Source organism: Carcharhinus amblyrhynchos, chromosome 18 (assembly GCF_965287045.1).
Source record: "Carcharhinus amblyrhynchos chromosome 18, sCarAmb.v2.hapA, whole genome shotgun sequence".
NCBI lineage: Eukaryota > Metazoa > Chordata > Chondrichthyes > Carcharhiniformes > Carcharhinidae > Carcharhinus > Carcharhinus amblyrhynchos.
The window spans coordinates 34,602,056-34,627,573 of NC_137341.1; the positions used below are offsets into that span (position 1 = coordinate 34,602,056).

General features: G+C 43.9%; 2 protein-coding genes across 2 annotated transcripts; one reads left to right on the forward strand and one right to left on the reverse strand.

Annotated features, from left to right (window-relative positions):
* Positions 1-1,039: 1,039 nt before the first annotated feature.
* Positions 1,040-11,142, reverse strand: slc25a17l (solute carrier family 25 member 17-like). The gene is made up of 9 exons (XM_080206122.1): positions 11,016-11,142; positions 10,390-10,450; positions 7,480-7,546; positions 6,323-6,477; positions 4,685-4,801; positions 2,272-2,417; positions 1,970-2,065; positions 1,807-1,886; positions 1,040-1,650 (listed from the first exon to the last, which is right to left on the reverse strand). The coding sequence occupies exons 1-9, from the start codon at positions 11,082-11,084 to the stop codon at positions 1,503-1,505; spliced, it is 939 nt and encodes a 312-aa protein (XP_080062248.1). The 5' UTR covers positions 11,085-11,142; the 3' UTR covers positions 1,040-1,502.
* A 4,342-nt stretch (positions 11,143-15,484) lies between these two features.
* On the forward strand, positions 15,485-25,485 carry anks4b (ankyrin repeat and sterile alpha motif domain containing 4B). Its single transcript, XM_080206123.1, has 3 exons — positions 15,485-15,695; positions 19,918-21,045; positions 24,492-25,485. Exons 1-3 carry the CDS (start codon positions 15,532-15,534, stop codon positions 24,493-24,495), a joined length of 1,296 nt encoding a protein of 431 aa, XP_080062249.1. The 5' UTR covers positions 15,485-15,531; the 3' UTR covers positions 24,496-25,485.
* The last annotated feature ends 33 nt before the right edge of the window (positions 25,486-25,518 follow it).

Consider the following 25,518-nt stretch of genomic DNA (forward strand, 5'->3'; position numbering starts at 1 on the left):
CCACTGAAGTGTTCGCCAACAGGAAGGGAACAGTCTTGCCTGGTGACTGTCGAGTGATGTTCATTCATCCGTTGTCGTAGCGTCTGCATGGTCTCCCCAATGTACCATGCTTCGGGACATCCTTTCTTGCAACGTATCAGGTAGACAATGTTGGCCGAGTTGCAAGAGTATTTACCATGTACCTGGTGGATGGTATTCTCACGTGTGATGATGGTATCCATGTCGATGATCCGGCATGTCTTGCAGAGGTTGCTGTGACAGGGTTGTGTGGTATTGTGGTCACTGTTCTCCTGAAGGCTGGGTAGTTTGCTGCGAACAATGGTCTGTTTGAGGTTGTGTGGTTGTCTGAAAGCAAGAAGTGGGGGTGTGGGGATAGCCCTGGCGAGATGTTCGTCTTCATCAATGATATGTTGAAGACTCCGGAGAAGATGTCGTAGCTTCTCCGCTCCGGGGAAGTACTGGACGACGAAGGGTACTCTGTCCACTGTGTCCTGTGTTTGCCTTCTGAGGAGATTGGTGCGGTTTTTCGCTGTGGCGCATCGGAACTGCCGATCTATGAGTCGAGCACCATATCCTGTTCTTATGAGGGCATCTTTCAGGGTCTGGAGGTGTCTGTCACGATCCTCCTCATCTGAGCAAATCCTGTGTATACGGAGGGCTTGTCCATAGGGAATGGCTTCTTTAACATGTTTAGGGTGGAAACTGGAGAAGTGGAGCATTGTGAGATTGTCTGTGGGCTTGCGGTACAGTGAGGTGCTGAGGTGACCGTCCTTAATGGAGATGCGTGTGTCCAAGAATGCAACTGATTCTGGGGAATAGTCCATGGTGAGTCTGTTGGTGGGGTGGAATTTGTTGATATCATCATATAGTTGTTTCAGTGATTGTTCACCATGAGGCCAAAGGAAGAAAATGTCATCAATGTATCTAGTGTATAGCATCGGTTGAAGATTCTGTGCAGTGAAGAAGTCTTGTTCGAACCTGTGCATGAAGATGTTGGCATATTGAGGTGCAAATTTGGTCCCCATGGCTGTTCCATGTGTCTGGATGAAAAACTGGTTGTTGAAGGTGAAGACATTGTGGTCCAGGATAAAGCGGATGAGTTGTAAAATTGCATCTGGAAACTGGCAGTTGTCAGTATTGAGTACTGCGGCAGTCGCAGCAATGCCATAGTTGTGGGGGATGTTGGTGTAGAGCGCTGAGACATCCATTGTGACGAGGAGTGTCCCTGGTTCAACTGCTCCGTGTGTGCTGAGTTTCAGTAGGAAGTCCGTAGTGTCGCGACAAAAGCTGGGGGTTCTTTGTACAATGGGTTTCAGGAAAGTTGCAACAGCTTTGCAAATTCTCTGTACTGTACATTGGATGCATCATTTAACAGTGCAGCCTTCCCATGTTAATGTAAGCCCTTCAAGGAAACAAGATGGTGTCCCTTGTCATAATGCTGCTGCAGCAACACATTAGCGGATTCTCCCCGCAGTCCTTGGGTCGGTTTTCTGATTGCTCCCTTAGTGCTTGGCCATTTTGGATAATCCCATGATTTTGAAGGTAATCCCTGCAATCCTCTCGTAGATCAGAAACATAAGAGCAGCAGTAAAAACTGTCTGAAGTAACTTGGCTTCAAGACCCTTGTACAGCCCTGAGAAACCATCTTTCCTGTTAACAAGAAGAAAAAAAAACCTCTTAAAAATGTTCATTGTTATATAATTTACACTGAAAATTACAGAGGCTGTTGGAAATTATCACTTGCTAGCAAGAGCAGTGCAAAATTAAATGATGCAAATCAGATTAATATTCTGGGCTAGTTCTTACTTAATCCTCATGGATATCAGGTTAATAACCGTCTGGACACTCTCCTGTAAAGTATTTGACTTCCTTTTATTTGGTTCAAACTGCAAAAAAAAAGGGGATAAAGTAAAAGACAAGACAATTGTGTAATTGCCAATATTTGACACGCATAAATTGCTTTCCATACCCGTAATATAGCCTGCACAATCTGCAAGGGGTAGGTTGTGGTTGTGGCAATCGCTTTTGCTATGGCTCCAATCACAAATATTTCCCAGGACGATATCTGCAGAGAGATTCATCAGATGTGTGTTAAAGTTTAGAGTTGTTTTGTAATGGTGCTGTAATTAACATGACTTTAATGCAAGAAAGATCATCATCCATCCCCCCAACCATAGCTCAAGGAAGAAAAACTTGATAGTTCTTTGATTGAAATATCACTGCTCAGGCAGCGAGACCAGGAGCTGAAAGAGCTAAACCCCCTGCACCTACCCGTCTCCCTGCTTTGCTGGCTTTTCGTTTCAACCCCTCATAAAACATGAACTGGATTCCAGGATTACAGACCAAGATAAGGGATGGTAGGATCCCATTCCAGAGAGTTCCCAGACCTTCATTTGTGATGATCTGTTGAAAGGCATCTAAAGAGAAAGGGACAGTTAAGTTTGACAACACTGTCCCTCCAACATGCCCTATCATTCAACCCACTGCACGATGATGACAAATCCACCCCCCATGGAGCAGCTATAATGACCAGTAATTTTCCTCAATACAGTACAGCTTGGCATTCCATGTGACCAAGATCTTATTACATTGAATATAGAGTCATAGAGTTTACAGTAGGAAACAGGCCCTTCGACCCAACTTGTCCATGGTACCTTTTTTTAGTCCCAATTGCCCACATTTGGCCCATATCCCTCTATACCCATCTTATCCATATAACTAAATGCTTTTTAAAAAACAACATTGTATCCACCTCTCTTACCAGCTGTGGCAGCTTGTTCCAGACACCACCCTGTGTAATTTAAAAAAAAATCAATTCTCTGGATCCTTTTGTATCTCTCCCCTCTCACCTTAAATCTATGCCCTCTAGTTTTAGACTCCCCTACCTTTGGGAAAAGATAGTCACTATCTAGTTGATCTATGCCCCTCATTATTTTATTGAATAAATGATACAGAAACTCCAGAACAACCAATCAATACCAGCACTGATGGTCCATTCGAGCTTCCTTATCCTAATGCTCAGCGTAACTCTATTCCTTTATCTCTTGTGTTTTTCTGGTTCCCCCTTAACTGCAACTATAAAACTTTCCCCAACTACTTTCCTATAATAGCAGCTTCTACGTAGTGTTATGGGAATAGGGCCTGGGTGGGATTGTGCTTGGTGCAGACTCGACAGACTGAATGTCCTCCTTCTGCACTGTAGGGTTCTATGATTCTCACCACGTCCATATTCACCCCATTCTCTGGGTGGCAAAGAAGTTGCCTCTGAATTCCTCTTTTGATTTCTTCATTATCTTACATTGATGTTCTGTATTTCTGCTATTGCCCACAATTAGAAACATAGTCTCTACTCCATCAAAACACTTCACAAATTTAAAATTCTATATTAGATCCCTATTAGTTGAGGATTTCTGGGAGCCAAATATCAACTTGCTTTTCAAACTCAGAATTCAGTTAAGCCAAAGGGAAGGTAAATAACTGGATCAAATAGTTTAGATTGCGAGATTTAAAGATCAAGTTGCCCCTTCTCCCTCTCCCAATCCTCCTGCACCATCTACCTCAAAAATATCGCTTCTATCCTTCAGCCAAATACTGTCAATATTATTCATGAAAATTCCTTTTATTAAAAATTATACTTTGCTGACTTTAATCTCAGAATCCCTACAGTGCAGAAGGCAGCCATTCAGCCCATCCAGCCTGCACCATCAACAATTCCATCCAGGCCCTATCCCTGCAACTCCACATATTTACCCTGTTCATTTTCCTGACATTATGGGGCAAGTTAGCACAGCCAATCAACCCAACCCAACCCATACCCATCTTTGGAGCGTGGGAGGAAACCAGAGCACCCAGACGAATCCCATGAGAAGTGTAAACTCCACACAGTCACCTGAGGTCAGAATTGAACCCGGGTCACTGGCACAGTGAGACAGCAGTGCTCACCACTGTGCAACCATGCCACTCACAACACTATGCCACCTTGCTGACCATGTTTAACATTTAAAACAGGTGCTAGTTTGGTGCACATCGTCACACTGCCCGGCCACACTGTTCTCAATCTTAAACAGAGACAAGCACCAGAATGTCTGAGACAAGAGAAAGGATGACAATCAGAACTGGGCAGCTTCTCCAGTAACTCAGGAGTTTGGCTGGCTGATCAGCTATGACTTTGCTGTGGCAGATGGACATGAAGTAACGAATACATTAACTAAATAGTTGATAATTTCCCCAAATTAAACAATCAGCTGGATTTTCTCTTTGGAAATTGTGGCTATAATCCACTTTTAATTATGTTACTTCCCATTCAGTCAAACCAGAATTGAAAAGGTTAAAAATTAAAATATAGTCTGATCTGATCGTGCAGTTTGATCAGAGTGCAAGAGTATTTTATTTTCAGATATTGGGGTATGATAGTTTGGAGGGGGAACGAGAATCCAAATTGAATGTTAGTTATATTTACAGATCCAATTTTCAAGATTTTTGCACAAAACAAAGTGGTCTCATGTAAATAGTTGTTTTTCACACCAGCACATTCACTCTCTCCCTTTCATCAATATGACATTTTAACAGTGAATGAGTTCCATTTCTTTTTCCTTGCTGATGTACCCACAGCGCACAATAATTGTTCTGTGTGTTTCGGAGCACTGATGCAGAAAGCAGTTAAATTACCAGTGGGAAGACTCACCTAGAATACCTTTGTACTCAGTCCGATGGATATCCTCCTTTCTAAACTTTGCTCCTTGCAGTTTCAATCTTGTGTTGACTACCCACATTGGTGTTGTTAGGAAAACATTGGTCACGCCTAAAAAAAGACAAATGGGCTATTTAAATTTTATTTATTAGTCACAAGTAAGACATTAACACTGCAATGAAGTGACTACATAAATTCTCCCAGTCACCACAGTCTGGCACCTGTTCGGGTCAACGCACCTAACCTGCACATCTTTGGACTGTGGGAGGAAACAGGAGCACCCAGAGGAAACCCATGCAGACACGAGGAGAATGTACAGACTCCACACAGCCGGAAATCGAACCCGGGTCCCTGGCACTGTGAGGCAGTAGTGTTAACCACTGTGCCACCCACAAATTCTACAAATCCCCATTGACGATGCTTCAGTAAGCGCAGGTTGGCCATTGTTCCTAGTGGACAATATATAAATCTTGGATTGCTCTTTTATACATCACAGCTCACAGCACAGGAGTGGGCTTCTAAACAATTGTCATATTTTAGATGGAGATTTAATGGCTGCTTTAATTAAAACACAACATCAAGATCTGTACCAAAATTTTGGATTTTGTTTCAGAATGGGTTGTGCCAGCAAAGCGGAGGGGGCCAAGGCAAGCACAACAGCTCGCTGTGATCAGCTCATTTAGAACAGACTGAGGACCTTATCTATACTGCTCAGCCCCTCAATGATAGATAAAATCAACCCAGCAGACAGCAAATCCCTTCGTACTATTCTCACCTTGTAAATGCCTCACCCAATTAAGTTGACAGTTGAAAAAGTTTATTTATTAGTGTCACAAGAGGGTTTACAATAACACTGCAATGAAGTCACTGTGAAAATCCCCTTGCCACACTCCGGTGCCTGTTCACGTACACTGAGGGAGAATTTAACATGGCCATTGCACCTAACCAACACATCTTTTGGACTGTGGGAGGAAACCGGAAGAAACCCACAGAGACAGAGGGAGAATGTGCAGCCTCTGCACAGACAGTGACCCAAGCCAGGAATTGAATCCGGGTCCCCTGGTGCTGTGAGGCAGCAGTGCTGACCACTGTGCCGCCATGCAAACTCCACTGCAAATTAAAAACAAGTGACGAGGCTTTCTCCCCATAAAGTTCAAGAATTTTACTTTTACTATTTCTGAGTCCATCCACTATCATGCATTTCATCAATTACAATCCCTCTTCAGCTCCACAGGCCACCTGAGATTTTACTGTTCAAGTACAAACTTCTTTCTTTTGAGATCAACACTCACCCCAAGGCTGGAAAATCCTATGCGAGGCCAACGAACCTTTGCATGGTCTGTGTCCCACCCGCTACGATTCCCGTGGCAGGTGGGACGGGAAAATTCTGCCCTAGATGTTTTAGTTAGTTAAAGACACAACATAAATACAAGTTGTGTAGCTGTGAAGATTTATTTTCTCAGCATTTTTCATTAACATTCAGAAACTATAGATCAAATTCTAGAAGTGATATTCTAACACACAGTTCTCAACTGATTAGGAATCATTCATGGAATGCCTAGAGCCTAGGAATTCTAATATTAAAGTCTGGATATAGGACAAGTTGTAATCCCATTAAGCATCATTTTCTACCTGCAATGCAACCCATCAGCAGATCTTTGCCTGGCGTAGCCCTCACATTACCCTTCTGCAACATTGCTTTCAGGCTGTTAAACGTGTAGAAGTAAACAAAGTTTGAACAGCAGACACTGGAAATGACAGGAAACCATCCACGATACAGAGCCGATCTGAAACAGAAATTAAAGAGAGTCTCCGCATTCTGCACTTCACAGCATGATCCCTTCCAGTAAATCATCCAAACCAGTTAGAAATGACACATTCCGACCAGTGACTCAGTCAGGGTTCAGAACAGCTAAACCTGCCAGACATTATTTCTTGTTTTTATTTGAATCATTTATAAATGGAACCTATTTATGAAAGTCAGCCAGCATCTGCAAAGAGGGAAAATATAGTTCCGGAATTTTCTGTGTATATATTCTGGTTGTCATCACAGAATCCCTACGGTGCAGAAGGCCATTTGGCCCATCAAGTCTGCACCAACTCTCCAACAGAGCATCCCACCCATGCACAACGTTTCCCCATTCCTGTAACCTCACATATGTACCCCACCAATCCCCCAACATATACGTCTTTGAACACTCAATCCACCTAACCTGCATATCTCTTTGGAGCATGGGAGGAAACCGGAGCACTCAGAGGAAATGCACGCAGATACATCGAGAACCTAATAAATTCCACACAGACAGACGCTTACCCAAAGCCAGAATCGAACCCGGCTCCCTGGTGCTGTGAGGCAGCAGTGCTAACCAGTTATGAAGGCTGAACATTTGAAACAGCAGAATCTGTCGACTCGGCCAGACACTCATTGATTTCCTTTCTTACTTGAGTGAGCAATTATTTTTTAAATAAGTTAATCTGTCTGAATTACACTGGTGCAAAGTACACTGCCAATCTTAAACACAACACTTATTTCTGAAACTTAATTCCCAACAATTACACTGAAGCAGGGACAAAAAGATGTCGCTTTGCACTCGTGTAAAGGCATCACGTGGTGAACATCACGACAGAATAATAAGCTTTTAAAAGATCAGCACTCTTTAATATGATAAGCCTAGATAAGCACAAGGGAGAAAGGAATAGAACCGTACGTGAGGTGGAGAGCATGAACACCAGCAGGGAGCAGTCAGGCCAATGGCCTGCTTTAGTGCTATGGATTATGTAATACTCACAAGCCTTCCTCTTTCACAATTTCTGCCAGTATCACAGGTGTGGAGCGGGATTTGCGTTTTTCATCAACTAAAGCAAATTCAGGTAAAAATGAGAGGAGTTAGAAACCAGCAGCACCACAGACAAGATGCTCTATCAGAATGTGAAAGCATTTGGACCTACATACATATTTCAGAAGCAAATCTCCAGAAAAACACATACATCTCAGTTTAAGTAAATCAATTTGTCCTATGCTACCTGCTGTGAATGCTATTGTTTGTTCACCTTGCTGACTATGGTTAGTGACACGACACATAAAAGATAACCTGGGAGTTGATTAAAATACTTCACTGTCCTCCCAATTAGCTTCAAATGTATCCTACACTTCACCCTTACTCTCCAGTCTTCATTCAAGGTGTTCAATGAGTAAATCACCTATGAGAACTGCACAGTGTAAAAACAAATGTGATATTAAACAGCGTTCCATTAAAACATTATTTAGTGACTATTAAGTCCATAATGGATGTGTATTCACCTCAAAATTTGGACAAATGTGTTTAATTTCTTTGTCTTTATTAGAATACCTCCCATCCTATAGTCAATCTGGTGCAGACCAGATTGTGTAAACTCAGTAAAATAGGCCTAAGCAACTACATCAATACATTGTTGAGTGTTTGAGGTTTCTCTTTAGTGGCAGAATATTTATTCCTGGTTTGACAGCCAAACGTTTCCAGATAAAGCGGTCAGGGGGAAATCAAGGACTCAGAGTTCTGTTATCCAAACAGATGGTCAAGACCAGAACACTGGACTCACTTGTTTAGAAAACAACAGCTGGATCACATTCTTGGGGAGCGGAACCATGAGATCAGAAGGGCTGGAGGACCTTGTTCATCCAAAGCAATCTTATGGTCATGAAATAAAGGAAAGAAATGGAATGTTGCAAAACAGTAGTTGAGTTAGGACTGTATTCATTTTTCATTAGTGAAATTAAAGGACCAGTAAACAATAACTATCACAGAGTCAGTAACGTTCTACACAAACGTGACTGAAAGGTTGGGAATTTATTATCTTACATCTGTTCTACTAACCTACATATACATCTCAAGATCTTATTTATGTTCAGACATGTACATGGCTTACCTTTACTTAAAGTTTATTAATCACAAGTAGGCTTACATTAACATTGTAATTAAGTTATTCATTTTGGTAGGACAAATTTGAATGCGGATTACAGGGTCATGGCAGGGTTCTGAGGAACGTGGAGGAACAGAGAGACCTTGGGGTTCATATCCACAGATCTCTGAAGGTTGCCACTCAAGTGGGTAGAGATGCGAAGAAGGCTTATAGTGTGTTAGCATTTATTAACAGGAGGTTTGAGTTTAAGAGCTGTGTGGTTATGCTACAACTATACAGAACCTTGGTGAGACCACATTTGGAATAGTGTGTGTAGTTCTGGTCACCTCGCTATAAGAAGGATGTAGACGCATTGGAGAGAGTGCAGAGGAGATTTACCAGGATTCTGCCTGGTTTGGAGGGTAGGTCTTATGAGGAAAGGTTGAGGGAGCTTGGGCTTTACTCTTTAGGGTGGAGGAGGATGAGAGGCAACTTAATAGAGGTTTATAAGATGATGAGGGGGATAGATAGATCGGATGTGCAGAGACCATTTCCTCGGGTGGATGTAGCTGTCCTCTTTTAAGTCAAACCAAATAGACAAACTCAAATTAAATTAGGACAAAGAAAAAGGGGCAGCTCCCCAATAGGAAGGGGAAGAGCCCGAACAAAAACAAAAGGCCAAAGGAAACTTAGACACATCAAATTAAAATGTTTTACTAGTGGCATAACTTTAAGGTCCATGGTGGGAGATATAGGAGGGATGTCCGAGGTAGATTCTTCACTCAGAGTGGTTGGAGTGTGGAATGCACTGCCTGCTGTGATAGTGAAGTCAGACACTTTAGGAACTTTCAAGCGGTTATTGGATAGGCACATGGAACACACCAGAATGATAGGGATTGGGATAACTTGATCTTGGGTTCGATGATAGCTCGGCACAACATCGAGGGCCAAAGGGCCTGTACTGTGCTGTACTGTTCTATGTTCTACTGTGAAAATCCCCTAGCTGCCACACTCCAGCACCTGTTCAGGTACACTGAAGGGGGCTTTAGCATAGCATAACCAACGCAGCTGACCAGCACATCTTAGAGAGGGAACTGGAGCACCCAGAGGAAACCCATGCAGAAGAATGTGCAAACTCCACACAGACAATGACCCGTGCCAGGAAGTGAATCCGGTTTCCTGGCATTGTAAGGCAGCAATGCTAACACTGTGCCACCATATTGAAATACCAGTGGTCATCCCAGTGACCTCTTTTCAACCCCATTTACTAACCTGCACTCATCCCAACACAACCCAGCCCTCAGGAATACCCAGTCAAAATCTGGGAATCACTTCCCCAAAGGGGGAAAAGGGTGGAGTCGATAAATTATTTTTGTTCAGTAATCTTATTTAGGGTTTCAAAACAAAGACAGGTAAACACAGTTAAGATACGGATCAACCAAGATCTAGTTGAATGACTAACTAGGCTCAAAGGGCTGAATGGTCTCATCTGCCTGTTTGGCCTAGCCATTAATCTCCCTCTACCTTGGTGTCTGTTTTACTCTCAAAAATCAATACAACTCTGGAGCATCCCAACACAGTCAGAGCTACTTAAAACACAAACTGTTGGATGATTAATAAATACTGATTATTCAATATACTTTAATCAAAAATTATGTCAATAATGAATAAACTCATGACAAAAAAAAATTCAACTTGCCACAACATAAGGGCAGTTTGCTTTGTAATCCTATGCAGTGATTGGAGGTTGTAAGCAGTGTATTTTACTGTACAAATTTTAGGTTCACGATAAACTGGATTTTGTGTGTTTCAATTCCTACCTTGAAGTCTTATCCTTGCGGTGTCCAAAGGGAAAAATGTTGTTGTGGCAGTCACACTACCCTGCAGAGAGAATAAAAAACAATGGGGGAACAAAAGTGTTAATCTGCACTTTCCAAATGGGTCATGTAAAAGAGGGAATGCTGACATATGAACCATAGAATTACTACAGTACAGAAGGAGGCCATTCGGCCCGTCGAATCTGCACTGATCACAATCCTATTCCCATAACCCCACATATTTCTCCTGCTTATCCCCAGACACAAGGGTCCATTTACCAAGGCCAACCAACCTAACCCGCACATCTTTGCACCGTGGGAGGAAGCAGCCCAGCCTATCTCAGGGTTATTGGCCGCTGAAGCCAGACTGAGTGCTGCTGCTGACAGAGTATCTGCTCCAGGCCGTCCCCCTCCCCCGGAGTTTCAGTAACTTCTCCCTGCCTGGGTTGTCAGCAGCTCCGCTCGGAATTTCCGGCACATCCCACATGTTAAAGCTGGTGTGAGAGCTCTCACTGCCCAAATCCGCTTTCAATGGAACAGCACCAGGAGACCCAATTCAACCCAACACATGGCAGCTGCTGCCTGGGCTCAGGCTCAGCACCCGGTAAACTCACATCCTCCTCACTTACCACAACCCCGGCCACAGCGTGGACAAGAGTCTCATAGGATGCGAGGGAGGAGCTGCCAGAAGCCTTCATTGTTCCAGCAGAGCGAAAGGCAGATTGTTCACTGAGAGCAGAGACTTCCTCCTCCCTCAGTAGCAGCTCCACCCCCGGCACAGCACTGGGGAATACACAGCCAAGCACCCCGCCCCCAGCAAAACCCCTCCTCATCACAGACTCCTCCTCCAGTAAGCCCCCACCTTCCCCTATACAGCCCCCAGCACCCCTCCCCCTCCCCAGTACAGCCCCCTTCCCCCCTCCCCCAGGAACACTCAGCTAAATCTTCACACTCCCCTCTCCCCCATACTCAGCAAAACCCCCACACACCACAGCCTCTGGAACACTGATCCCAACTCAAAACACACCCATCTGCACAGTTAAAATCACACGGAGAGTTTCCCCAAGAACAACTCATCAACCAGCCAGAGAGAGATTATAGATTCAGAGAGATAGATTACAGATACAGCCACAAGGTAACTCCAATAAAAAATACAGGCGAATGTTCCTCATGTGTTATTGTGACAAAACACCAGTGACCGTACCAAATACACCCAGATGTTGGACTTCCAATTTCATTAGCAGAGTTAAAGTTTACCTGGTTATATATATTAGAGTCATACAGCACAGAAAAGGCCTTTCAGCCCATCAGATCCATACCAACAATATCTACGATGGAAAGCACACTAATCCCATTTTCCTGCTTTTTTTTATTGTCACAAGTAAGCTTATATTAACTAACACTGTAATGGAATTATGTGAAAATCCCCTAGTTGCCACATTCCAGTGCCACACTGAGGGAGAAATTGGTATGGCCAATGCATCTAACCACCATGTCTTTCAGAACGTAGGAGGAAACCCACACAAACATGGGTAGAATGTGCAGACTCCCTGCAGACAGTGACCCAAAGATGGAATCGAACCTGGATCCCTGGCACACTGAGGTAGCAGTGATAACCACTGTGCCACCACGTCACCCCACTTGTCCCATAGTCTTGAATGTTATGATCTTTCAAATGCTCATCCCAATATGGTTTAAAGGTTGTCAGGGTTCTGGTTGTCAGTACCTTCCCAGACGTTGCATTCCAGATTGCTACCATCCTGTGAGTGAAAAAGGTTTTTCCTCAAATCCTCTCGGAATCTCCTGCTCCTTACCCTAAAACCCTGCCCCCTCACAACTGACCCCTGTCCATACCCCTCATAATCTTATAGACCTCAATCGCCCTTCTCTGTTCTAAACAAAATAATTCAGGCCTATCTAATCTCACTTTATAGATCAAATGCTCCATCCCAGACAACATCCTGGTGAATCTTCTCTGTACCCCCTCTATAGTGCTATCACATCCTTCCTACATTGAGGTGACTAGAGCTGCACATAGTACTCTAGCTATGGCCTGACCAACGCTTTGTACTTTTTTCACTTCCTAATTAGAACATTTGATTTGATTTGTTACTGTCAGATATTGGTATACAATAAAAAAGTATTGTTTCTTGCATGCTATACAAAGCAGACCGTTCATAGAGAAAGTAAGGGAGAAGGGGAGGAGAGGATGTACATAAGAACATAAGAACATAAGAAATAGGAGCAGGAGTAGGCCATCTAGCCCTTCAAGCCTGCCCCGCCATTCAATAAGATCATGGCTGATCTGTCGTGGCTCAGTTCCACATTCCCGCCCTCTCCCCATAACCCTTAATCCCCTCGCTTATCAAAAACCCATCAACCCGCTTCTTAAAAATATTTAGCGAGGTAGCCTCCACCACTTCAACAGGCAGAGAATTCCAGAGATTCACCACCCTTTGAGTGAAGAAATTCTTCCTCAACTCCGTTCTAAACCGCACCCCCCCCCTTTATCTTGAGGCTGTGCCCCCTAGTCCTACTGTCCTTTCTGAGCGGGAAGAGTCTCTCCACCTCTATCCTATCCACCCCATTCATCATCTTATACGTCTCAATGAGATCTCCCCTCATTCTTCTAAACTCTAACGAGTACAAGCCTAGTTTATTCAGCCTCTCCTCATAGCTCAACCCCCTCAACTCCGGTATCAGCCTAGTAAACCTCCTCTGCACTCCCTCCAAGGCCAAAATATCCTTGCGTAAGTATGGCGACCAAAACTGCACACAGTACTCCAGCTGCGGCTTCACCAATGCCCTATACAGCTGCAGCAAGACCTCCCTACTTTTATATTCAATCCCCCTCGCTATGAAGGCCAGCATCCCATTCGCCTTCCTGACCACCTGCTGCACCTGCAAGCTGGGTTTTTGCGACTCATGCACAAGGACCCCGAGGTCCCTCTGCACCGTCGCCTGCTGCAGTTTTTCGCCACGTAAGTAATAATCCTTCCTACCATTATTCCTACCAAAGTGGACCACCTCGCACTTGCCAACATTAAATTCCATTTGCCAGTTCCTGGCCCATTGGCCCAGCCTATCTAGATCCTTCTGTAGACTCTCCACACCCTCCGCACAATTTGCCGTTCCACCAATCTTGGTGTCATCAGCGAATTTCGACACCATACACTCGGTTCCCTCCTCCAGATCATCTATATAAATGGTAAACAGCTGAGGCCCCAGCACCGACCCCTGGGGCACTCCACTAGTCACCATCCGCCAATCCGAATAGCACCCGTTGACCCCCACTCTCTGCCTCCTATTTGACAACCAATCCTCTATCCACACTAACACCCTACCCCCAACTCCATGTCCCCCGACCTTCTGCAATAACCTCTTGTGAGGTACCTTGTCAAATGCCTTCTGAAAATCAGGAAAGACCACATCCACCGGCTCTCCTCTATCCACCGCCCTAGACACATCCTCATAGAACTCCAGTAAATTTGTCAGACACAACTTACCTCTAACGAAACCGTGCTGCGTCTGCTCTATCAAGCAATTCCCCTCAAGCTGCCTCAAGATGTAGAATGAAGTGTTATAGCCATAGCTAGGTGCAGATAAATATCAACTTAATTTAAGGCAGGTCCATTCAAAAGTCTGATGGCAACAGGGAAGAAGCTGTTCTTGATCGGTATCAACCATCAATTCTCTACCTCTGGTTGATAATTGGAAAGCACTGCCGGAGAGAAAGGAATCTGTTTGTAAATAAAGATTGCGCGTCAGACAGTACTGAAGTTTCGCAGTCACCCGGACTCATCTTCATTTATTTTTAAAAGATGCAAAGGTCGGAATTCTGAAACATCAATGGAAGAAATAGGGAGGTAGGAGCAAAGGAAGACCATTCTGCCCCTCGAAGCTATTCAACGTCACAGATCAATGAGTATCTGTGAGAGAAAATACAAGGGAACCCTCGATCAAGGGGCAGAGACATTAATCTTATCGTTCTCCTTCTGGAAGAGACAAGGGCCAGCCAGGCTGTTAACAGCAGCTACCACTGGGAGAGGTCAGTGCGAAGCACTCCCTGGTCCAATTGCCCGACCCTTTCACATCGCCTGGTTGGATAAGCATTTATTTAGCGCCTTTCACAACTTCAGAACATCCCAACCCATATCACAGCCGGCAAATACTTCTGAAATGTAATCATTGTTGTAATCACTGTCTAATTTGCGCACAGCAAGATCCCACAAGTCACGGGACTTGTAAACGGGCTGCTTGTTTCTTACTTCAGTATTGAAATTCATAAAGTGCGCGTAGAAAATGTACAAATAAAAGGGTTCGGGGATATGCCAAGAACGTGAAAAGTGTTAGATAAGTATCTTGTCATAGACTACACTTGTTTCTGTGTTATGTTGGGAGCCTCTCATAACTGTGCAGCCATTGAGTGTTTTCCTAGTTAGGAACTGGGTCTTTCTATTAAATGACTGAATCCCTCTTCAATGGTTCAGTGACCACCTTCCCCTCCCCCCGGGTTACAAGCATCTCCTTTCGAACAGAAGAATATAATTATGAATACATTATGCTTCTCAACCGGAATAATTCACCGCAATGCAAGAGCATCAAATGGGGAAAGAATTTCCAGTCTTGACATCAGACTATAATTCAAAGGTCGGCTGTTTATAATGTTATTGCTCTTTAAGGTCGTTCTGGGTTTTTTTTGCTCTACGAATAAGGCAAACTAAAACTACATTAAACCTGCTGAGGATTTAGTTATAAATATTGGAAGGAATCGATTAAAAATAACGAGAATGTCGCATTGAAAATAATGCAAAAGCAAATGAGAGTTTTTTTCCCCCTCTATGAACAGACAGCTGAAACGTAAACACACACTTGTTTGTTTCAGTTTAAAAGGACAAATTGTTTCTTTCTTTTTGCAAAATGCACCTTTTGCCAAATAAAACAAAATGTGCCGAAGAAACCTGAGGGGGTGGAAGGGGAAATAACACCTGAGCTTAGTTTGCCTGCTGGGCTACCTTAACTTGCAGTTTCTGGCGAGTGGACTTTTGTCCTGAATGTCCCACCCTGGGCGGTGCCGCTCCATCCTCGGCTCCTCTCACTCAGCGGCTGCACTGAGAGCTCCGAGCAGCCCTGGGGATTTGAACCATGACTGACAGGTACCACAAGGCAGCCAGGGATGGCTACCTGGGTCCCCTTAAGGAGGCCACCAAGAGGGACCTCAACCATCCGGATGAGGATGGGATGACCCCGACCCTTTGGGCGGCGTATCACGGGCATCTGGAGGCCCTTCAGCTCATCTGTAGCAGAGGGTGAGTGTCAAAGCCTGACTCTTCGTGTTTTTTGTTTCTTCTCAAGTGATATATGGCTTCTGACGTGTCAGCTGTTTCAGAAGGAGCAAAACACGCTCCGAAGACTTGGGCGCATAATCCTGATTGAGCAGTACTGAGGGATTGCTGTACTGCCCGAGGTGCTGTCTTACAGATGAAACTGGGGCCTTCTCAGGTGGATGTAGAAGATCTGAAAAGAGCAGGGAAGTCCTCCCTGCTGTTCTGTCCAATATTTATTCCTCAACCAACCTAGAATCATAGAATCCCTACAGAAGGAGGCCATTCAGCCAACTGTGCGGAATGTTCTAGTCCTGCTCACTACAGGAATTGTAGCAGCTGGGACACAGATCATCCAAAAGTCTGTTGACCTTGGGCAGGATTTTCTGGCCTTGGGGCGAGCATGACTGGAAAATCCCGCCCGTTCAGTCTGCACCAACTCTCTGACAGAGCATCTTACCCAGGCCCTAACCCCATAACCCCACATATTAACCTCACTAATCCCTCCACACATCTCGGGACACTAAGGGGCAAATTAGCGTGGCCAATCCACCTAATCTGCACATCTTTGGACTGTGGGAGGAAATTGGAGCACCAGGAGGAAACCGGGAGAAGGTGCAAACTCCACACTGACAGTCACCAGCGGCCAGATTGAACCAGGGTCCTGGTGCTATGAGGCAGCAATGCTAACCATCTTGCCACCCTTATTAGTGACATCACAAAAACCTTCCATGAATGGTATTTCCCACATGCCGTCCTTTGTTCTGAGTTGAGGATTCCCCTACCGTGGTTGACAGGGCTCTCAATTGTGTCAGGTCCATTTCCCACATTTCTGCCCTCATTCTTTCCCCTCCCTCCCAGAACCACAGGAAAGTTCCCTTGTCCTCACTTTCCATTTCCCCAACCTCTGTATTCAATACAGATTCTCCCCCATCGACTCCAGCATGACGCCACCACCAAACTCATCATCCACTTCCCTCTCCTGTCAGCATTCTGAAGGGCCATTCCCTCCACCATACCTTGGTCTACTCCTCCGCAATACCTCATTTTACCACAGCACTTCTCCAGGCAATTGCGGGAGGTGAAATATCTGCCCATTTACCCTCTCCTTCCTCATCTCCCTCCTCACCTCCCTCTCTATTTCTTCCAGGTGAAGCAGAGATGTACTTGCACTTCTTCCTGTTTAGCATTCATTGCTCACAGTGCAGCTGCCTCTATTCTGGAAGACTAACTGCAGACTGGCTGATCTTTTTGCAGAACATCTTCACACAATCCACAAGACCCTGACCTTCCTGCATTTCAGCTCACCATCTTACTCTCATGTTTCTGTCCTTGGCTTGCTGCAATGTGAAGCCCAACACAATTTTGTCTCATGGGCATTTTATAGCCTTCTGGACTCAACATTGAGTTAATCAACTATACACAATGAAATCAGTCCTCCATTTAATTCTTTTCCCCAAAAACTGCCAGTTTGTAACAAGCCCTCATGTTTTTGCTTTCGGACAGAGCTAACAGTTATTCTGCTATTCACACCTACTCTGGATCAAGTTTTTGTGTCTATCATTACCACTCCATTTGTCTTTGGTTCCTTGACATCTTTGTCATTTAGTCACCTCTACCCTCTGACTAAACCTATCTTTGACCTTCTGTTTTGCTCCACCTGTTCCTCCACCCCTTTTCAACAATGTAAAAACCCGTTGCATTCCTGCCTCACTTGAGTTCGGAAGAAGTCATATTGGATTCAAAATGTTAACTTTCTTTCTCTCTCCACAGATACTGCCAGACCTGCTGAGTTTTTCCAACACACTCTTGTTTTTATTTCAGATCTCCTGCATGCACAGTATTTTGCTTTTATCACAAAAAAATTGCTTGGGTCATTATGCCATTGTTTGTGGGATCTTGCTGTGCACAAATTGGCTGCCAAGTTTCCTATATTAACACCAGTGACCACACTTCAATAATAATCCTGGAAAATTGGCTGGAAAATGTTTGGGACATCTGGAGATTATGGAAAAGCTCTATATCAATGCAAGCCTTTAATTTTATACCAAACAGTTGAATCATTGTTAAATATTTACATGTTGTATCTTTGCTTGTTGATGTTGTCTTTATCAGTTGGGAAGTAAGTATTGTAAATGTGTTTTGGAATGATGGAGACTGAGAAAACTGCTGCAGGTTGTTCAGTCTCTAAGCTGACAAGTTTTCCCTGAATCCTGTGTCATTTGGGGCAAAGACACAGACATAAAAATTAAAGATGGATCTGAATTAAAGTAAAACAGATATTTCTGAATTAAGCAGTAGGTCAGTTTGTAGAAAGAAGTTATGTCCTAATATTTCAAAGGGATGTGTCCTTCATCAACCTGAATTGATGCTACAACCCCTGATCTTAAAGTCATAGTTCAGTGTTATCTGCCAGCATTATTGATGGTAGTAACTATAAATAGATACAGGTTATTGCTTGTCACTGTCAATGCACGGAAAGCTCACTGGGGTTCAAAGTGTGCAAGCACTCCAGTCACACTCTGGGAGAAAGAAGAAACAACATATTTTCATTTTTATCACATAGTCAACCACAGCCTCAGGTAATGAAGTAATTTATAAAGTGTAGTCACTGCTGCAGTGTATAGATCACAGCAGCTAAATTACACACAGCAAGCTCCCACAAAGAGCAACATGGTAATAACTAGCTAATAATGACCATTACTGTTTCAGTCATTTTGTCTGAGGGGTAAATATTGGCCAGAACAACAGGAAGAACTCCCCTGTTCTTCTTTGAATCATAAATCCCTGCAGTGCAGAAGGAAGCCATTCAGCCCATCGGTTCTGCACCAACCACAATCCCACTCAGGTCCTATCCGCATAACCCCAGGCATTTATCAAAGCTAGTCCCCTGACACCAAGGGGCAATTTAAAATGGCCAATCCACCTAACCCACATATCTTTGGACTGTGGGAGGAAACTGGAGCACCCGGAGGAAACCCACACAGACATGGGCAAAAGTGCAAACTTCACACAGACAGTGACCCGAGGCAGGAGTTGAACCTGGGACCCTGGCGCTGTGAGGCAGCAGTGCTGGCCGCCCCAATCATTTACGTCTGCATAAGTAAACAAACAGGGCCTTGATTTAACATCTCATCTGAAGGACCAGCACCGCTGACAGTGCAGCACTCTCTCAGTACCACAATATCAGCTGGATTTAAGCATTCGGATATTTGGGGTAGAATGTGAATCTACAATGTTTGCCAAAAGCTTTAATTAGTGGGCACAGTCTGTCCCACAATCTGTTAAATGTGCCTAGTAGATTGGTTATTCATTATCTTGCTCAGTTTGACTGTTGCCTGGACTCCAGTCCCAGTCTGAACTGAGCAAGTTTGTCTTTGGTGACTTTGACCTACTGGAGAACTGGTGAAGCCACTGGTGGCTTCAGCAGTCTGTGAGGAGGAGGAAATCAGCTTGTTTTCTGCTTCTGCGCCACTAAATCTTTCTGGTGGCCAATTAATGCAGATCACAAGTTAGTTCAAACCTGGCCATTCTGGCTTCATGATTTGGGCTTGTTGAGGGTGAACTTAGTTTTGTGAATCTTGACATAAAGCTTACCTATTTTACCCAGCTAGCTTTGCAATACATGATTAGCGTAGTTTAGAATGTTCTAGTGGGTTAACGGGTTTAAAAAGATAGTTTCTTATGCAAGAGGGAGTCGAGGTGGTTTCAAACAGAGGAGACAAGTCACGTAGACAAGATAATAAAGATTGAGTCTCGGGGTGATTGGGAGCAAAAACACCAGGAGCTAGCATTTGAACAAGGAACCCTGAGTCAGGGACTCAGTGACGGAACTGACTACTCCAAGACTGATCACCTTAGCTAGACGTGGTAGTATTGTGTGCCAATTGCAAAGTTTGCACATTTTTTGTAACTTGTTTCTTATTGGACTTATTAATAAAATATATTCTACTCACTATTGGTGTCTCTAATACTTGTTGCTGTTACCTTGCTGGCTCTTGATGTTGTTGGCCAGGAGTTGGCCAACAGGCTAAAGTAGCAAAAAATGTCCACCAGGGTAAAGTATCAGGGAGCCAGAGCCCAAAGTGTGTCACCAGCTCCCAGAAAAGATGGATATGGGAATAAGATTTGAGAGGCTGAAACAGAAGACATGCTACATATTGTTAAAACTCTGTATTTAATCAACTTTTTACGGTTTGTCTTTCAGAGGTGATCCTGATATATGTGACATCTGGGGCAATACCCCCTTGCACCACGCTTCAACCAATGGCCACCTTCACATTGTCACATTCTTGGCCAACTTTGGAGCCAACATTTGGGCTTTGGACAATGATTTCCATTCCGCCATGGATGCTGCAGCCAATAAGGATCGAATGGAATGTGTTCGTTTTCTGGACACAGCTGCCACCAAGCAAACCACCATGAATCCAAAGCAGGTCGCCAAGCTGAAGGAGAAGGCAATAAAGGACTGTGAGAAACAGATCAAAGTCAGCGAGAGACGCAAAAAAAAGCATCAAAATCGGATGAACAAGAAATATAGCCGAGAGATGGAAGGTCAGAGCAACAGCGCTGCCCCAGTACAGAGTGGGACTGTATCTAGTGTCAGTGACCTCTTCAAATTAGGGGGATCACATCACAAAGGGAGCATTTCTTCCATCATGAAAGGATCCCTGCAAAAGAAGCATCAGAAGAAGGGTAGCAGCAAAGGCAATGTGGAGCAGCAACTAGGAAAAGATGTCATCTTTGTAAGTCAAGAATGCAGCAGTGGGACTCGGACCAATGTATTTGAGGTGTTTAATGAAGGAGATGAGAATGCAGCCTCTCCTGATTTGAAATGCTCTGAAGATGATAATGTTTTCGGTCAGGAATCGCTCTTCAATCGACCTGGTTTGGGGAACATGCTCTTCAGAAGGAACTTTGTCTTGGGTTTGAATGTGGAAGAGGAAATGTTCAGCGGTAATGAGGTGGAAGACGTTGGTTCCAAATTGCGTAATGAAGTATTGAAACCCAAGGAGAGATTCACAGGGTCTGAAACCTTTGATGAATTCAATGAAGAACAGGAAGACGATCTGCCCTGGAACGAGGATGACATCGGCCTAGATGATGACGAGCCGGAGACAACACCACTTGAAACTTTCTTGGCATCTCAGAACATGACAGAGTTTATCCCTATCCTGGCCAGAGAACAGATAGACCTGGAGTCCCTCATGCTGTGTACCGACGGAGATTTGAAAAGTATCCATCTGCCACTTGGACCACGGAAAAAGATTATTTCTGCAGTAGAAAAAAGGAAATTAATCTTAGAAGCACCAAACAAACTAGTGGATACTGTATTGTAAGTATCACAATATCAATAGCATCTGATGGTGTTTGCTAACCTGTTACAGACATGTTGTGTTGTCCTTTAACAGGTATTAAGTATCACTTATTCATTACATCCTCCTTTAACTAGGGTATCTACAACTAAAGAGCAATAGCCTTGTGACTTTAGTGGTACCATAAGGTGATTTAGTTGGTAGCACTTTCACCTCTGAGTCAGAAAATTAAAGTTTATTTATTTGTGTCACAAGTAGACTTCTATTAACACTGCAATGAAGTTACTGTGAAAATCCCTGAGCCGCCACACTTCGGCACCTGTTCAGGTACACTGACTGCCAAAGCACCTAACCAGAACATCTTTTGGACTGTGGGAAGAAACTGAAGCACCTGGAGGAAATCCACACAGACACGGGGAGAATGTGCAGACTCTGCACAGATAGTGACCCAAGCTGGGAATCGAACCCGGGTCCCTGGCGCTCTGAGGCAGTGGTGTGCTAACCACTGTGCCACCGTGGTATAGGTTTAAGTTCCACTGCAGGATTGGCCACAGGGACTGCAGCAGTTCAGGAAGTCACCATCTTGTCAAGGGCAACGAGAGATGGGCAATAAATGCTGGCTTGGCCAATGACACCCATGTTCTGTAAATAAATAAAGCAAAAGTTGAGACTTATTGTCCAGAAAAGTACAGAGGAAACTGAGGTGTCGAGTGTCAGATAGGATGTTTATCCACGGCTCTATCTGCTCAGGTTTTGCGTAAACAGTTCCACAGCCACTTTTCAAAAAAAAAAGTGAGATCCTCACAACTGACTTTAGTCAGTTGGTTGAATTTTATTATCTGCTGAAGTGGCCTAAGCAAACTGCAGTGACTCACAAACAAGGCAGCTCACCACCACCTTGTCAGGGTGGCTGGAGATGGGTGATCATTGCAACTCTACTAGTGAAGTCCACATCCAAGAACTAAATGTTACCTTCATTTCTCCCTCTACTCAGGAGTTCCAGGACAGGGGGATGTTTGCCTCACTCAATCAATAGATTATGCTCTGTATTTACTTGCCGCAGTAAAGCTCCAGCAGATAGATCCCTGATGTCAGGTTTGCTGGGTTTCATGTGGCTGTGAGCCAGATATGCATCTTTCTACACAGGTGTTTCCTGGAATCTCCACCTGTAGGTGCAAGAATGGAACTCCTTTGGCAAGATGATGAAAGTCATGCAATGTTTTTCTTACACCCAATTATTAATGTCTAAAATATTCACACTCTTTGACTATGTTTGGAAGCAAAGGCAATGGAGAGAAACCTGATTTAAGAAAAAATACCATAACAGTCCATGAAAAAAATCCAAACAGTCTAGAGTCAAACCAAGGGGAGAAAAGATTGCAAATTAAAAAAGAGGAAGGAAGATAAGAAACAAGAAGTAAGTGATCCTATGAAAGGGGACAACATATCTCGTGTGACTCAGGTAGGGTATCAAGTTGTAAAATGCATCCAAGCCTGAGAGACCCAAATCAAAACCAATCTAGAACAGTTGGTAACTCTGATGCCATGCTTGGTCAGGTGCTGGCTTGTAGTCTAAGGCAGTCACTCTTACCTTGCCCAAGGGAGTTACCAACTGTTCTAGATTGGTTTTGATCTGGGTCTGTCAGGCTTGGATGCATTTTACAACTTGATACCCTATCTGAGTCACACGAGGTAAGTTGTCCCCTTTCATAGGATCACTTACTTCTTGTTTCTTATCTTCCTTCCTCTTTTTTAATTTGCAATCTTTTCTCCCTTTGGTTTGACTCTAGACTGTTTGGATTTTTTTCATGGACTGTTATGGTATTTTTTCTTAAATCAGGTTTCTTTCCATGGCTCTTTGATGCCATGCTTGGTCAGATGCTGGCCTGTAGTCAAAGGCAGTCACTCTTACCTCGCCCAAGGAAGAGCCTGAGCAAAATTGAGGCCTTTGGGAACTGAGGAGCAAATTGTTCACTGGTTGAAGTCATGCCTGGCACAAAGTAAGATGCTTGTGGTTATTGGAAGCCAATCATCCCAGCCCCACAGCATCATTGCAGCAGTTCCTGAGGATAGTGTCCTAGGCCAACTGTCTTCAGCTGATTCAACAATGGACCCCGCTGCTCCTCCTGCAGTTCCAACAATACTCATGTTCCACACAGCCCACTTGATCGGCACCCCATCCACCACCTTAAACATTCATTCCTTCCACTACTGATACATAATGTCAGCAATGTGTGCCATTTACAAAATGCAGTGCAACGATATGCCAAGCCTCCTTTGACAGCCCTTTCCAAACCTGCACCCTCAACTCAACTATCTAGAAGAATAGAGATGCATGGGAAAATCACTACCAGGAAGTTCTCCTCAAACTCACACACCACGCTGACTTGGAACTAGATCGCTTTCACTGTCACTCAGTCAAAATCCTGGAACTCTGTCCTTTACACTAGATAAATGACAGCAATTCAAGAAGGCAGTTCACTACCTCCTTTTCAAGGGTAATGAAGATTATTTAATGAATTTGCTGCAAGCAGGCCTCAAACTTGCATCGGGAAACCCTACTGGATTTCAAGTCTGAAGTCACCATTGAGCCATCGCAGGATGGGCAACAAATTCCATTCCCATAAATAGTAAACAAGTGTAAGGTTAGAGCTTGTGATAGTGATTGCTGCAGTTTAATGGGAAATGCAATCAGTACGTGAAACAAATTCTTCTTCATCAAAGTGACGAGCTTTAGAACACAAATGAGAAACAAGAGGAATAAAATGTGATACTACAATGGTCGCATGTGAAACTGTAAATATATTCATTTATCTGTTTCTATTGGCTCTGTTTGTAAAATGGAAGAAAGTTGCCTGCTGGCAATGCACACTCCTTGCTGTGGTACAGATCCAGAGAAACACCAGGATGCTCTGTGCTCTGTTGGCCCTGACCACCTGGGTGGATGTTGGCCTCTCTGTTTCCTACATTCCAACAGCAAATTCTTCAAAAAATATTGTTCATTGGCTGGAAAGCACTTTTGGGCCTCCTGAGGTCATGAAACACACTTTAAGTTTAAAGATTATTTATTAAGTAGGCTTACATTAACACTGCAATGAAGTTACTGTGAAAATCCCCTAGTCGCCACACTCCTGCACCTGTTTGGGTACATTGATCATGCTAAATTCTCCTTCAATGTACCTAACCAGAATATCTTTCAGACTGTGGAAGGAAACTCACGCAAACATGGGGAAAATGCATAGACTTCGCACAGACAGTGTCCCAAGTCGGGAATCGAACCTGGGTCCCTGGCGCTGTAAAGCAACACTGCTAACCGCTGTGCATGCAAATCCTTTTTCCCTGACAAAAGAAATCTATAAGATGCAGTACAGTGAAATTAAATCCCTTCAGTCACCTACATTTTCAGTATAAAGTTTTGTTTTGTCTTCTCTTTTAACGTGTAACTTTCTTTTTTAACATGGAACAGGTAAACACGTTTGGACATGATTGAGAAGAGTTGCTATCAAAGCAATCGTCAGCATTTAATCCAAGACCACTGTCATTCCCTGGAAGTGGCAGAATCAGCCAGTATGATGTGGAACAGAAACGATCACAGAGCCTCCATTATCCATTGCATTGGGGAAAGGAGAAATAATATCAGAGGATTAGTAAAAGTATCCAAATTTTTGTCTTGCATGTTTAGAATTAGTAAATGGGACTGAAGATGTGTGCGCTACGCCCAATTAGAAAGTCTTGGTGTCCTACATATGGATATAATGGATATATTCTGGCAAGTAACTGTAACATGGAGAACCAAGGTTCCAATGTACGAAAAATTTCTTCAGGATCCATGCCTCAAATCCACAGATGTTCATGTGCTTTAACTGCGGTTAGAAACTGCTCCTTATCCATTCCTTTGGGACTTATTAAAGCAGGACAGATAGATGTTGTTGGGACGAACAGGGAAGTTTTTAACCCAGTGACTGGGAGTTCTTGGTGCTGACACTAACAAGCTGAAATGGGAAATATTCACTCATTCAGCACTGGCATCTCTCATCTAAACCAGCAGCATCGTTCAAAGGAGTTCAGCCTGAATGTGACCCTTTTGAATGCTTGTTCCATTATTTAATCCTTAAAATTTATTACAAATTGTTCTGTAAAGAATTGTTTGCCCTCCTCTGTGGAGAGTTTGCTGGTGGTGGGGGATTTAATCTGGTGGGAGGGAGGATGGTGGGTTGTCACCTTCCCACCTCCACGCAGGCTAAATCCATGATGGGCAACCTTCTTACCTCATTGCCAATTGGGGCCTGTAAATGGGCAAATTTTGCTGACTAAAGGGATTCTCATGTTGCCACTGGGGGGGGGGGGTGCTCACCAGGTAAACACAGCAAACAAACCCTACAGTGTTTGCTTGTGGGCTCCTGGAGAGGGGGATGGAGGCCCTTCATTCAAAAGCACTGTGCCTGATTGAGAGACTTGGAATTGGGAAAGGGGGAGGCCGGGGGGTGGGGGGG